This window comes from Mastigoproctus giganteus, chromosome 12, assembly GCF_048544385.1.
Source record: "Mastigoproctus giganteus isolate SK-2022 chromosome 12, ASM4854438v1, whole genome shotgun sequence".
Lineage (NCBI taxonomy): Eukaryota > Metazoa > Arthropoda > Arachnida > Uropygi > Thelyphonidae > Mastigoproctus > Mastigoproctus giganteus.
Window position 1 is genome coordinate 58,506,104 of NC_143586.1, and position 15,819 is coordinate 58,521,922.

Genomic DNA, 15,819 nt, shown 5'->3' on the forward strand with positions numbered 1-15,819 from the left:
AAAACATTTCCCACGCCGACTTGAGAAATTTTCCCACGCTCAGCGAAATTTTCTCACACGCTAATTTAATTGCAGTACAGTGACTTGTTATGTAGTTCCGAGATCAACATTTTAAAAAATGATGAAGTATATTGCTTGTAATATTTGTGTTATATGCATTTATCCAAAGTCTAGTCATCACTCAGTACAGTATTAGACATCGTGTGTAACGGACAGTTTACTCGAACATTGTATCATACTTAATGCAACCAACACAGTTACATTTTTGAAAAGTTAATAATGGTGGATAACAATGAAAAAGCAACAAAGTCTGGACGCACTATGAAGATATAAATGTAAGAAAAAGACTGAATTTGAAAATTAAATTAGATGTTTTGAAGCGAATAGATTCTCGTCAACGACAAGCAGATGTGTGCCGTAATTTAGGACTGGCAAATTTAACTGTAAGAACAGTTATAAAGAATTAATTTTAGCATCGGAAAAGACAGCTGTTCCACTGCAAGCCACCAGGGATAGGCCGGCTATTAGGATTGAAATGGAGAGACTTTAACTAATTTTATTTAACTAATCCAATGCAGAATTCAGTTAAGTTAAATATTATAAAAAAAAAGAGAGAGAGAGAGAGAGAGAGAGAGAGAGAGAGAGAGAGAGAGAGAGATTAGTCTATATGATGATCTGAAGAAATGTGGAACCATTTAAAACTAGTAAGGGCTGGTTGAATAGATTTAAAATCCAGGTAGAAGCTGTAAGTGCAGACAAAGGAGCCGAAACTTTTAAAGAACTTGTTAAAATTATTGAAGAGGGGTATTATGTGTTATACTTCTGAATAGGTTTTTAACATACCATTAGCATTAGTAGAGGCATTTGATGCAAGAAAGCAAGCTTATGCAGCATCAGCCAAAAAAAAAAAAAAAAACCCACTTCCACTTCACCCCTCTGTTCGTTCAAAATACCTGTCCAGCTGAGCCTTAAACTCTTAAACTTATTTAGGCTATCAACCTCCACCACAAGGGATGGAAGTCTGTTCCACCAACCAACCACCCGCTGGCTAAAGGCAAATTTCCACACGTCTATCCTACATCTGTCTTTCCTCAATTTGAATTGATGCCCTCTCAGGTGATTTTTCTGAGCTAGAGGAAGAATCCCATCAGCATTGAGCATGCTTAAACCATTCAAGGCTTTATATACCTCTATCAGATCACCTCGCTGGTGCCTAGTCTCCAGACACTGTAATTTGCAAAATTTAAGCCTTTCTTCGTAAGAGCACCCCATTGTTCCATTCACTAATCTTGTTGCCCTTCTCTGTACTCGTTCCAGCAGCTCTACATCCTTCTTGAAATGAGGCCTCCAGACCTGTATACAGTACTCTAGGTGTGGCCTGACCATTGCCTTATACAATGGAATAATCACCTCCTTATCCCTGCTGGAAAAATTCCTGTATATCGTTGACAATACTCCATGAGCTACTCTTGCAGCCCGTCTGCACTGCTCAGAGAACTTCATATCTGCCTGCACAACCACCCCCAAGTCCCTTTCATTCTCTACCACTGTCAGTGTAGTACCACAGAGTTGATATGTTGCTCTGGGGTTGCTGTTTCCCATGTGTAGTACTTTACATTTGTCAATGTTAAACTTCATTTGCCACCTCTCAGCCCATCTGCTCAACCTTTCCAGATCCTGTTGCAGCAGCATAGTGTCAGTAGTGTCCTTGACAACCCTGCCAACCTTTGTATCATCTGCAAACTTGGACATTAAGCTTGATATACCATCATCAATATCATTTATAAATACAGAAAACAATAATGGACCCAACACTGAGCCCTGAGGGACTCCACTAATAACATTAGTCCACGATGAGCAGTGTCCATTGATTACCACTCTCTGTCTTCTCCCCCTCAACCACCCCTTTATCCATAGCAGCAATTTGCCTCCAATGTCACACTGCTCCAATTTGTATAGCAGTCTTCCATGTGCAACAGTATCAAAAGCCTTTCTAAGACCCAAGTATATAATATCAAAGTTATTCCCTGCATCCAGTTCTTTTGTGACTGCATCATAGTATCCAATCAAGTTGGTCAGGCAAGACTTCCCCTTAACAAAACCATGCTGTGTCTGAGCTATAACTGAAGTCTTGTCTAAATGATCCTGCAGTGCTTCTTTAACCAGTGCCTCCATTAATTTTCCTGGAACAGAAGTTAAGCTTACAGGTCTATAATTACTTGTGTCAGCCTTTGATCCTCCTTTGTGAATTGGGGTCACATTTGCACATTTCCAGTCTATGGGTACCTCCCCTGAGTCCAAGGAAGCTCTCATAATTATGGCTAAGGGTTTGCTTACTTCCTTTGCTGCCTCCTTTAATATAACTGGATAGATCCCATCCACCCCGGGTGCCTTTCTTGTGTTTATCTTCAACAGTTTCTCCTCCACTTTACTCCCAGTTATTTCAAGATTCTGTAGCTTACTGCTAGAGTTGAATACACCTCTGGCATTCCCCTTGCTGAATAACTCCTCATGTGTGAATGTCGATGCAAAATATTCATTTAGTTTGTTAGCTACCTGAGCAGGATCATCAACAGTTGACCCATCAATATCAAGTGGACCAATCTGATTCATCCCCTTCCTTCTAGAGTTTACATAAGTAAAGAACTCTTTGCTGTTTTTCTTTGCATCCCTTGCCAAGGATTTCTTGTAATCTGCCTTCGCCTGCCTAACCTCCTTTCTAACTTGGTTGCATATCAGCTTGTATCTATCATAGGCTTCTGTGTCATGTGTTAATTTGTAAGTATCCCATGCATTTTTCTTCTCTGCCATATGCCTCATTAGTTCATCTGACATCCATTTTGGCCTAAACCTTGAACAATATTTCTTAGTTGGTATGTAAATCCTAGTAGCTTCCAAGATAAGTTCTTTGAATGCTTCCCATTTTGAATTTGCTGTTGGTAACATCATCAGTTGGTCCCACTGTATAGAATTTAAATACTGTCTCAGTCCATCGTAGTCACCTTTACGGAAGCAATAACCCTTCCCTTTACCCCTAATGGTAGTTACCTCTTTGAGTAAATCCCACTTCAGCACACTGTGATCACTGCCACCTAGTGGTTCATTTATCTGCAGATTCTTAATGCATGAAGAATCACTGCTGATAATCAAATCAAGAGTATTACTCCCTCTAGTTGCCTCCCGAACATTCTGATGTAGAAAACAATCATCCAATAAATCCACAAAAGCCCTGCTAGTGTGTGAGTAACCAGCCCCCAAATTCCAGTCAATATCTGGGAAATTAAAATCTCCCATTATAAGACTCTCTGATTTACTGGCCCACTCTATTTCCCTGTACAGTTCCTTATTATACTCATCAGAGTCATTAGGCCTATAGCACACTCCTACTCTCAATTTTGATCTCCCAATGCTTATGTCACACCAAACTGACTCAACACTGCACTGTCCGGCGATGTCGACTGCCTTCACTTCCTTGGTTTTTATGTGTTTCTTAACTAATAGCATAACCCCTCCCCCCTTCCTATCCTGTCTATCCTTTCTGTAGACGTTGTACTCCCCAAATTGCAGTTCTGCATCCCTTATATCTGTGTGACATCACGTTTCTGATATCCCAACAATATCTGCCTTTGATGTCTTGAGCAATGCCTCAAATTCATCAAATTTATTTATTTACTAAACTCCTAGCATTGGTGTACACGCAAGTATACCTGCACCTGTTTCTATTCTTAGCTACCCTAACACAACCCATGTGTTTACTTGTACTGCAATGGCTCCCAGCAGTCTCTGAAATACCATGCATCTTGTTTTTCAGGCTTCTGCTCATTCTAATAGAAGCAGTGCAAGAATCTCTTTCACCTCTGCCAGTGGCTACTGTCAATCTATTGGTCTTTGTCTCCCCCCAAGCTAGCAGTTTTCCGACCCACCTAACACTGCCTCGATAGCATCAGCAAATATTCTTGCACCCTTTCTATTTAAGTGTATCCCATCCCTGTAGAAGCAATCTCTCCTGTTATCAAGTACAGTCCAGGCTGAAAAAAATTCTACCCCTTGAGCCTTGCACAATCTTTCCAGGGCCGAATTGATCGACAAGGCTCTCATCATATACTCCCTCCTATCGTGTCTGGGCAGAATTGCAGACACTTTCAAATTCAACTCTAATTCTCGGCTTTTGTTCAACAGTGACCTGTACTTGTTAAGTAATTCTGCCGGTCTCCTACTCTTAATATTATTAGTGCCAACTTGTACAACTATATCACCTTTTGTGCCCTTAAAAGATGATATTCGCTCTACAACGTCATCAACCTTTGCCCCTGGCAGACATACCCTGGTCCTGTTCCACCTATCTTTTTTACAAAGCATGTTCCCCGTTTCCCTGACAATAGAGTCACCAACAACTACTAGTTCCTTCGGGACCAGCGCATTCTGCCTTGGTAGAATGCGCTGGGTAGAAAACATAGACGAAGCAGGACTTTTTTAGAAATGAATGCCTAAAAGTTTCCTGTTGAAAGAAGAAAAAACATGCCCGGTTTCAAAGCAGCGAAGGATCACTTGACTTTATTGTTTGGTGATAACGCTGCGGGGGATTTAAAATTAAAACCCCTTTTAGTTTAAAGTACAACCCAAAATCGACACATTTTTCATGATTAAATTCATCAATTAAATTCATGATTTTAATTGGAATTTTAAGTTTAATTTTAATATATAAGTAGTTACCACATAATTATATACATATGCAATGCAGAATATTTTATATTTACAAATATTTGAATATTAAATATTTTCACCGACATTTGTGCATCTTTTCACTACCGTTTATTATTGATTAGGAAATATCCTATGGCACCGACCGCAACTCACGAATACATATGTTGCCTTATGGGAATGCTACACTCACTTAGCGCTCTGTTTTTCCGGAACGAATTATCAGCATTAAGTGGGGATCACCTGTATTATAAATTTTTTGTATCAAATATAACCTGCCATATTAAATAAGTTATGGTTATGTTAAAATTTTGGTCTAGTTTTCAGTGCTAGTAGCAGAAGGCTAGTGTAGAGAAGACACTTGTAATGTTCTTAATTTTCTTTTTCACAGCTGTTTATTCCATTTTGAGAGAAGTACAAATGAGAAGTAAAACTTCAAAATGCGAATGCATTTTTTAAGCAGTATGCCTAAAATTGAGCGTTTGACCTTGGTGAAAGTAGGGAACACATGACTACCTTATTCTTTTAATGGATCAGTGATTAGTGTATAACTTTCCTTAATGATATTTTCCCGGAGAGCTTGCTTATGATAAAAGTAAGGAAGATAACTTTTAGCACCAGCAGTTGTTTTACTTTGAAAATAAAGTTTAATTGATTTTTTTTTCTTTCAGAAAATCCTCTTGATTTGTCTTCCACGGGTAATGGAGTTAAAAGTCCATTAACTGAAGAATTGAAAATGAAAGATAAGGAACCATCTCAAAATGCAGGTATTTTATTACTCAATTGTATGTGTGCACGGGTGGGCGGGCAGAAAGAGGATATGAATATAGTTTTCTATATTTGTATTTTCACCACAAATATATGCTTTTTTTACATATGTTTTTGGGAGGCTTTTGAGATGAAAATCTCTGTACTACTATGTTTAATTTTCTTATCTGTTTACCGTAATGTAATGTAACGAATTTAAGACCCTGAGAGGTTGCCATTACTTAGGTTTCTTATCCTTAAAATAAAATAAAATAAAAAACAGCATTGCTTTGCTGATTGGTCAGACTTATCGTAATGTTTCAGAAGAGAAAATGGTTTGAAAAGTGACCAAGAAGATCTTGACTAGAAAAGAAAGCCCTGTTTGTATGTACAGCATTATACATTACCTTCAGCATCACAGATTTACCAAATGTAGTTAGAACTTGTTACTTGAACTGATATAAAAATTAATGGACACAGCTGCTTCTTTCTACATAACTAACCTCTATTTCTTCTGATTATAGTGGGAAAAACATTAAATAAGGTTAAGAAATGATAGATAAATTTAATCATAAGAGGTGATACTTGTTATTATTAATATTAATGTAACTATATGGGTTTGCTTTAATTTTCTACATTAAACTGCTCTATTCATCCATAACACCATATCCCATAAGATGCTATAAATGCCAGAAGTTTGGGCAGTCCCAGACCACATATTGAGGCATCATAACCAATCAGACTGTACTGTGATGTTCAAACTGCAAAGGAAATCACCCAGCACTTCAAAGCTTCTGACTTGTAGAAATTTGAAACCCAGAAATATAAGGTAAAAAAATAAATTGATATAGCAAGAGATGAGAAAGCAAATAATACTGATTATGCCAAAATTACATATTCAACAGTCACTCATAAATATCAGTCTGTAGCAGCTAAAATATATATGTCAATCCGAAGTGCTTCAGTTGCTGAAGGACATGAACCTTATTGTTTCTCCTCAACAAAATGTAATGAATTAAGCCAGTTGATTTCAAGTCACATTCCCGCCTGACATCCCCTTAACTTCTCTATGCCGACCGGGCTAGCCAAGTGGGTAAAGTGCCTGCCTGGCAACCCAAAGGTTGCAGGTTCAAATCCTGCCTCGGGCTTGGATCAAAGTACTGCAAAAACCTTGGGAGGTGTGCACTATGGCCACAGAAGCCGATGCGCCAACAACTACCAAAAAAAAAAAAAACCCTTCTGTATTTGGTCTTAACTGATAAGACCAAAAAACTGATAGTGCCAGAAAATGTTGCAATTCTTGTGAGTACAGATGCCAGAGAGATCATTTGAGATATATGCAGAAGATATAGATAAAAGAATGTAGTACATCCTACTATGGAATTGCAGTGGCTATGTAAACTCAGATTTATATGATTTGATTAATCAGTAATTAGATAGAAATAGATTTGCAAGAAACTGATATTATATCACCCTTAATCAAAAATTATGCTCTTTACTAACTGAAAAATGGACCCTTTCTCATGGAAGTGCTGTAGCTCTCCATACTTCAATCCTTTCCACATATATCAGGCTTAATGTCGAAGTTTGCAGATGATACAAAGGTTGGCAGGGTTGTTAATGGCAGTGTGCTACTGCAACAGGATCTAGATAATTTGGGCAGATGGGCTAAGAAGTGGCAACTGAAGTTTAACCTTGACAAATGCAAAGTACTGCATATGGGTAGAAGTAACCCCAGAGAAACGTATCAACTGTGTGGTACTACACTTAAGGTGGTAGAAAATGAAAAAGACCTGGAAGTAATTGTGCAGTCAGATATGAAGTTTTATGAGCAATGCAGACAGGCTGCCAGGGCAGGTCATGGGGTTTTGTCAATGATATATAAGAATTTTGCTAGCAGGGAGAAGGTGATTGTCCCTCTGTATAAGGCAATGGTCAGGCCACGCCTTGAGTACTGCGTACAGGTCTGGAGGTCTCATTTTAGGAAGGATGTAGATTTACTTGAGCATGTAGAGAGAAGGGCAACAAGATTGGTGAGGGGAATGAAGGGATCCTCTTACCAAGAGAGGCTTAAGTTCTGCAAATTGCAGTGGCTGGAGACTAGGCACCTGCGCGGTGATCTGATTGAGGTGTATAAGGCCTCGAACGAGTTGAGCACGCTGAATTCTGATGGGATCCTTCCACTTGTTAAGATTACGAACCTAAGGGGGCACAAATTCAAATTAAGAAAAGACAGCTGTAGAATAGATGTGCGGAAATTTGCCTTTAGCCAGCGGGTGGTTAATTGCTGGAACAAACTTCCATCTGTCGTTGTGGAAGTTGACAGGTTAAATAAATTTAAGTTGGAACTGGACAGGCATTTGGAGGGAATGGTGTTTTTTTTTTTTTTGGCTGATGCTGCATAAGCTCATACACTTGCTTTCTTGCATCACATGTCACTACTACTATAACCCTTTACATACCACCTTAGAAGTTGAAGCAATGTATGTTTTCCTTGACACCTCAGTAATTTTTGCATCTATATATCTCCGTTCAACTCAGTCTTGTATTCTTAATTTTTTGAAGAACTTATCTAAATATCACATCCTCTTCGATTGCCTGCTTAATTTAATAGATATTCAGTAGAGCCTCCCCAAATGCATAAAGGATTGCAGCTAATTCAGTTAATACTTAAATATCAGTTATTACTAACATCTTAAATATTAACTCACGCATCCGTGTTCATCTTCCTAAGATCTTTTCTGCTATTGATATCTCTTTCTCTATTGATATTACCATGCAAATTTTAATTTCTCCTTTACCAAAATCTCTTAGAAATCATCATGCTTATGCCAATCATTGGTAGAATGTCACTTTAGTCTACCTGCACCATCTGGAAAAATTTTAGCTACTCGATGGCAGATATCAACCATATCTCCTCACCGGTGCCTAGTTTCTAGACACTGCAATTTGCAAAACTGAAGCCCTTCTTGGGAAGGGTAACCCTTTGTTCCCACTCACTAACCTTATTGCCTTTCTCTCCATCGTTCCTAAACTTAGGCTTTCAGATCTGTATTCGGCATTCAAGATGTGCCTAACTATTGCCTATACAATTTGTTAATTACCTCCTTATCCTTGCTGGAAAAATTCCTGCTTATCATTGAAAAACCCTGTGAGCTGTCCTACTAGTCTGATGGCACAACAATCCTTAGAACTTTTACAGTGTGCTTAACATGGCACAACATGGTTGATACAAATAAACCAACTTTCATTGCGGTACAAGTAAACATATGGGTTGTGTTAGGGTAGCTACGAATAGAAACAGGTGCATGTATGCTTGCGTGTACACCAATGCTAGGAGTTTGGTGAATAAATTTGATGAATTTGAGGTATTGCTCAAAGCATCAAGCTGTGCCTAACCATTGCCTATACAATAGGTTAATTACCTCCTTATCCTTGCTGGAAAAATTCCTGCTTATCATTGAAAAACCCTGTGAGCTGTCCTACTAGTCTGATGGCACAACTATCCTTAGAACTTTTACAGTGTGCTTAGTGTGGCACAACATGGTTGGTACAAGTAAACCAGCTTTCATTGCGGTACAAGTAAACACATGGGTTGTGTTAGGGTAGCATGTTATTGGAGTGGGATTTATTGGCGCAAGGGCTGCTATGGTCATATTGCGCCTCATACTTGCATGTACACCAATGCTAGGAGTTTGGTAAATAAATTTGATGAATTTGAGGTATTGCTCAAAGCATCAAAGGCAGATATTGTTGGGATATCAGAGACGTGGTGTCACAGATATAAGGAATGCAGAACTGGAATTTGGGGAGTACAATGTCTACAGAAAGGATAGACAGGATAGGAAGGGAGGAGGGGTTATGCTATTAGTTAAGAAACACATCCAAGGAAGTGAAGCCAGTCGACATCGCTGGACAGTGCAGTGTCGAGTCAGTTTGGTGTGACATTAGCATTAGCATTAGCATTAGCAGAGGCATATGATGCAAGAAAGCAAGCTTATTCAGCATCAGCCAAAAAAAAAAAAAAAAAAAACCACTCCCATTTCACCCCTCCGTTCGTTCGAAATACCTGTCCAGTTGAGCTTTAAATTTGTTTAGGCTATCAACTTCAACAACAAGTGATGGAAGTCGGTTCCACCAACCAACCACCCGCTGGCCAAAGGCAAATTTTCGCACATCTATCCGACATCCGCCCTTCCTCAATTTGAATTTATGCCCTCTGAGGTGATTATTCTGAGAAAGATGAAGAATCCCATTGGCATTGAGCATGCTCAAACCATTCAAAGCCTTATACACCTCTATCAGATCACCTCGCCGGTGCCTAGTCTCCAAACTCTGTAATTTGCAAAACTTAAGCCTTTCTTCGTAAGAGCAACCCTTTGTTCCATTTACTAATCTTGTTGCCCTTCTCTGTACCCGTTCCAGCAGCTCTACATCCTTCTTGAAATGAGGCCTCCAGACCTGTATACAGTACTCAAGATGTGGCCTTACCATTGCCTTATACAAGGGAATAATCACCTCCTTATCCCTGCTAGAAAAATTCCTGTATATCATTGACAAGACACCATGAGCTACTCTTGCAGCTCGTCTGCACTGCTCAGAGAACTTCATATCTGCCTGCACAATTACCCCCAGGTCCTTTTCATTCTCCACCACTGTCAGTGTAGTACCGCAGAGTTGATACGTTGCTCTGGGGTTACTGTTTCCCATATGCAGCACTTTACATTTGTCGATGTTAAACCTCATTTGCCACCTCTCAGCCCATCTGTTCAACCTTTCCAGATCCTGTTGCAGCAGCATAGCGTCAGTATTGTCCTTAACGACCCTGCCAACCTTTGTATCATCTGCAAACTTGGACATTAAACTTGATATCCCATCATCAATATCATTCATAAACACCGAAAACAACAACGGACCCAACACTGAACCTTGAGGAACTCCACTAATAACATTAGTCCACGTTGAGCAGTGTCCATTGATTACCACTCTCTGTCTTCTGCCACTCAACCATCCCCTTATCCATAGCAGCAATTTGCCTCCAATGCCACACTGCTCCAATTTGTGCAGCAGTCTTCCACGTGCAACAGTATCAAAAGCCTTTCTAAGATCCAAATATATAATATCAAAGTTATTCCCTGCATCCAGTTCTTTTGTGACTACATCATAGTATCCAATCAAATTGGTCAGGCAAGACCTGCCCTTAACAAAACCATGCTGCGTCTGAGCTATAACTGAATTCTTGTCTAGATGATCCTGCAGTGCTTCTTTAACCAGTGCCTCCATTAATTTACCTGGAACAGAAGTTAAACTAACAGGTCTATAATTACTTGTGTCAGCCTTTGATCCTCCTTTGTGAATTGGGGTTACATTTGCACATCTCCAGTCTATGGGCACCTCCCCTGAGTCCAAAGAAGCTCTCATAATTATGGCTAGGGGTTTGCATACTTCCTTTGCTGCCTCCTTTAATATAACTGGATAGATCCCATCCACCCCAGGTGCCTTTTTTATGTTTATCCTCAACAATCTCTCCTCCACTTTCCTCTCAGTTATTACAAAATCATCCAGCTCACTGCCAATGTTTACTTTACCTACATCATTCTCCTTCCTGAATAACTCCTCATGCGTGAATGTAGATGCAAAATACTCGTTTAGATTGTTAGCCACCTGAGCAGGATCCTCAACTGTTGAACCATCAATATCCAGTGGACCAATCTGATTCATCCCTTTCCTTTTCGAGTTCAAGTATGTAAAGAACTCTTTTCTGTTTTTCTTTGCATCCTTTGCCAAGGATTTTTCGTAGTCTGCCTTTGCCTGCCTAATCTCCTTTGTGACTTGGTTACAGACCAACTTATATCTATCATAGGCTTCCATGTCACCCATTAATTTGTATGTATCCCATGCATTTTTCTTCTCTGCCACATGTCTCATTAGTTCATCTGACAACCATTTAGGCCTAAACCTTGAACAATATTTCTTAGTTGGTATGTAAAGCCTGGTAGCCTCCAAGATTAGTTCCTTGAATGCTTCCCATTTTGAGTTTGCTGTTGGTAACATCATCAGTTGGTCCCACTGTATAGAATTTAAATACTGTCTCAGACCATCATAGTCGCCTTTACGAAAACAAAAACCCTTCCCTTTACCTCTGATGGTAGTTACCTCCTTGAGTAAATCCCACTTCAACACACTGTGATCACTGCCACCTAGTGGTTCATTTATCTGCAGGTTCTTAATGCATGAAGAATCACTACTGATAATCAGATCAAGAGTATTGCTCCCTCTTGTTGCCTCACGAACATGCTGATGTAGAAAACAATCATCCAATAAATCCACAAAAGCCTTGCTAGTGTGCGAGTGACCAACCCACAAATTCCAGTCAATATCTGGGAAATTAAAGTCCCCCATTATAAGACTCTCTGATTTACTGGCCCACTCTATTTCCCTGTACAATATCTTATTATACTCATCAGAGTCATTAGGCCTATAGCACACTCCTACTCTCAATTTTGATTTCCCTATGCTTATGTCACACCAAACTGACTCGACACTGCCCTGTCCATCGATGTCGACTGGCTTCACTTCCTTGGACTTTATGTGGTTCTTAATTAATAGCATAACCCCTCCTCCCCTCCTGTCCTGTCTATCCTTTCTATACACATTGTATTCCCCAAATTCCAGTTCCGCATTACTTATATCTGTGTGACACCACGTCTCTGATATCCCAACAATATCTGCCTTTGATGTTTTGAGCAATACCTCAAATTCATCAAATTTATTTACCAAACTCCTAGCATTGGTGTACACGCAGGTATACATGCGCCTGTTTCTATTCTTAGCTACCCTAACACAACCCATGTGTTTACTTGTACCGCAATGACTACCAGCAGTCTCTGAAATATCCTGCATCTTGTTTTTCAGACTTCTGCTCGTTTCAATAGAAGCAGTGCAAGAATCACTTCCACCTCTGCCACTGGCTACTGTTAATCTATTAGTCCTTGTATCCCCCCCAACTAGCAGTTTTCCGACCCACCTAACACTGCCTCGACAGCATCAGCAAAAATTCTTGCACCCTTTCTATTTAAGTGTATCCCATCCCTGTAGAAGCAATCTCTCCTGTTAACAAGTACAGTCCAGGCTGAAAAAAATTCTACCCCTTGAGCCTTGCACAATCCCTCCAGGGCCAAATTGATCGACAAGGCTCTCATCATATACTCCCTCCTATCGTGTCTGGGCAGAATTGCAGACACTTTCAAGTTCAACCCTAATTCACGGCTTTTTTTCAACAGTGACCTGTACTTGCTAAGTAATTCCGCCGGTCTCCTACTCTTAATATCATTAGTGCCAACGTGTACAACTATATCACCTTTTGTGCCCTTAAAAGATGATATCCGCTCTACAACGTCATCAACCTTTGCCCCTGGCAGACATACCCTGGTCCTATTCCATAAGCATTGGGAGATCAAAATTGAGAGTAGGAGTGTGCTATAGGCCTAATGACTCTGATGAGTATGATAAGAAACTGTACAGAGAAATAAAGTGGGCCAGTACATCAGAGAGTCTTATAATGGGGGGATATTAATTTCCCAGATATTGACCGAATTTGTGGGTTGGTCACTCACACACTAGCAAGGCTTTTGTGGATTTATTGGATGATTGTTTTCTACATCAGCACGTTCGGGAGGCAACTAGAGGGAGTAATACTCTTGATTTGATTATCAGTAGTGTTTCTTCATGCATTAAGAATCTGCAGATAAAGGAGTCACTAGGTGGCAGTGATCACAGTAGGCTGAAGTGGGCTTACTCAAAGAAGTAACTACCATCAGGGGTAAAGGAAAGGGTTATTGCTTTCGTAAAAGCAACTACGATGGTCTGAGACAGTATTTAAATTCTATACAGTGGGACCAACTGAAGATGTTACCAACAGCAAATTCAAAATGGGAAGAATTCAAAGAACTTATCTTGGAAGCTACTAGGCTTTACATACAAATACTAATGAGACATATGACAGAGAAGAAAAATGCGTGGGATACATATAAATTAACACGTGACACAGAAGCCTATGATAGATACAAGTTGATCTGTAACCAAGTTACAAAGGAGGTTAGGCAGGCAAAGGCAGATTACGAGAAATCTTTGGCAAAGGCTGCAAAGAAAAACAGCAAAGAGTTCTTTACTTCTGTAAACTCTAGAAGGAAGGGGATGAATCAGATTGGTCCACTTGATATCGATGGTTCAACTGTTGATGATCCTGCTCAGGTAGCTAACAAACTAAATGAATATTTTGCATCGATATTCATACATGAGGAGTTATTCAGGGAGGGGAATGCCAGAGGTGTATTCGACTCTGGCAGTAAGTTAGTTAATCTTGTAATAACTCAGAGTAAAGTGGAGGAGAAATTGTTGAAGATAAACACAAGAAAGGCACCTGGGATGGATGGGATCTATCCAGTTATATTGAACGAGGCAGCAAAGGAAGTAAGCAAACCCTTAGCCATAATTATGAGAGCTTCCTTGGACTCAGGGGAGGTACCCACATACTGGAGATCTGCAAATGTGACCCCAATTCACAAAGGAGGATCAAAGGCCGACACAAGTAATTATAGACCTGTGAGTTTAACTTCTGTTCCAGGAAAATTAATGGAGGCACTGGTTAAGGCAGCACTGCAGGATCATCTTGACAAGAATTCAGTTATAGCTCGGACACAGCAAGGTTTTGTTAAGGGGCAGTCTTGCCTGACCAATTTGATTGGATACTATTGTGCAGTCACAAAGGAACTGGATGCAGGGAATAACTTTGATATTATATACTTGGATCTTAGAAAGGCTTTTGATACTGTTGCACATGGAAGACTGCTGCACAAATTGGAGCAGTGTGGCATTGGAGGCAAATTGCTGCTATGGATAAAGGGGTGGTTGAGGGGGAGAAGACAGAGTTGTAATGAATGGATGCTGCTCATCGTGGACTAATGTTATTAGTGGAGTCCCTCAGGGTTCAGTGTTAGGTCCATTATTGTTTTCTGTATTTATAAATGATATTGATGATGGTAAATCAAGTTTAATGTCCAAGTTTGCAGACGATACAAAGGTTGGCAGGGTTGTCAAGGACACTACTGACACTATGCTGCTGCAACAGGATCTGGAAAGGTTGAGCAGATGGGCTGAGAGGTGGCAAATGAAGTTTAACATTGATAAATGTAAAGTACTACATATGGGAAAGAGCAACCCCAGAGCAACGTATCAACTCTGTGGTACTACACTGACAGTGGTAGAGAATGAAAAGGAGCTGGGGGTAATTGTTCGCTTGTATAAGGCAATGGTCAGGCCACACCTTGAGTACTGTATACAGGTTTGGAGGCCTCATTTCAAGAAGGATGTAGAGCTGCTGGAACGAGTACAGTGAAGGGCAACGAGATTAGTAAATGGAACAAAGGGGTACTCTTACGAAGAAAGGCTTAAATTTTGCAAATTACAGTGTCTGGAGACTAGGCACCAGCGAGGTGATATGTTAGAGGTGTATAAAGCCTTGAATGGTTTGAGCATGCTCAATGCTGATGGGATTCTTGCTCAGAATAATCACCTGAGAGGGCGTAAATTCAAATTGAGAAAAGACAGATGTAGGATAGACGTGCAGAAATTTGCCTTTAGCCAGCGGGTAGTTGGTTGGTGGAACTAACTTCCATCCCTTGTTGTGGAAGTTGATAGCCTAAAAAAATTTAAGGCTCAGCTGGACAGGTACTTCGAACCAACGGAGGGGTGAAGTGGAAGTGGGTTTTTTTTTGTTTTGTTTTGGGCTGATGCTGCATAAGCTTGCTTTCTTGCATCATATGCCTCTACTAATGCTAATGGTATGTTATTTCACCCTTTTTTTAGGTGAGGTCTCCATACTTTGTCACAGTTTTTTAAGTGTGTTCTTACAATTGTTTTATACAGTGGACTATCACCTCCCTATCTCTGCAGGTTGTTGTTCAATAAATCATCGATAAAAACAACATGGGCTTTAGTGGCCATTTGTCTGCATGACTCAGAGAACTTAATATCTGCTCGTATCATGACCACCAGATCTCTTTCTTCCTCTGTTGCTTTTAACCCCTTCATGGATTATCCCAAGATATCTCGTTTTTAGTTTTAAAAGTTATTTGGAACTACCCGAAATATCTCGGGATACAATAACACCCGAAGCAAACAATAATACCTCCAAATTTAGGACTAAAACATGCAGCTTATTAACCCCTTAACCTACAGATTATTACTTATTACCTACAAATGCAGCTTATACCCCCTTAACCATGCATATAAGTGAATGTGTAGATGTTCCTAGGTCTATCTAAAAAAGAAAAAAACTTAAAAATCTGGTCATCATGGGATTGACAGTGT

General features: G+C 39.9%; 1 protein-coding gene across 2 annotated transcripts in view; it reads left to right on the plus strand.

The window, feature by feature from the left end:
- Nucleotides 1–15,819, plus strand: part of LOC150077091 (uncharacterized) — a 347,053-nt gene that overhangs the window by 303,345 nt on the left and 27,889 nt on the right. The window contains exon 11 of one of the 2 annotated variants that reach the window (XM_090386103.1): nt 5,373–5,468. In XM_090386103.1, the coding sequence (XP_090242229.1) occupies nt 5,373–5,468 (96 nt within the window). The remainder of the gene's footprint in view (nt 1–5,372; nt 5,469–15,819) is intronic. The other variant, XM_090386104.1, reaches the window with a different exon arrangement.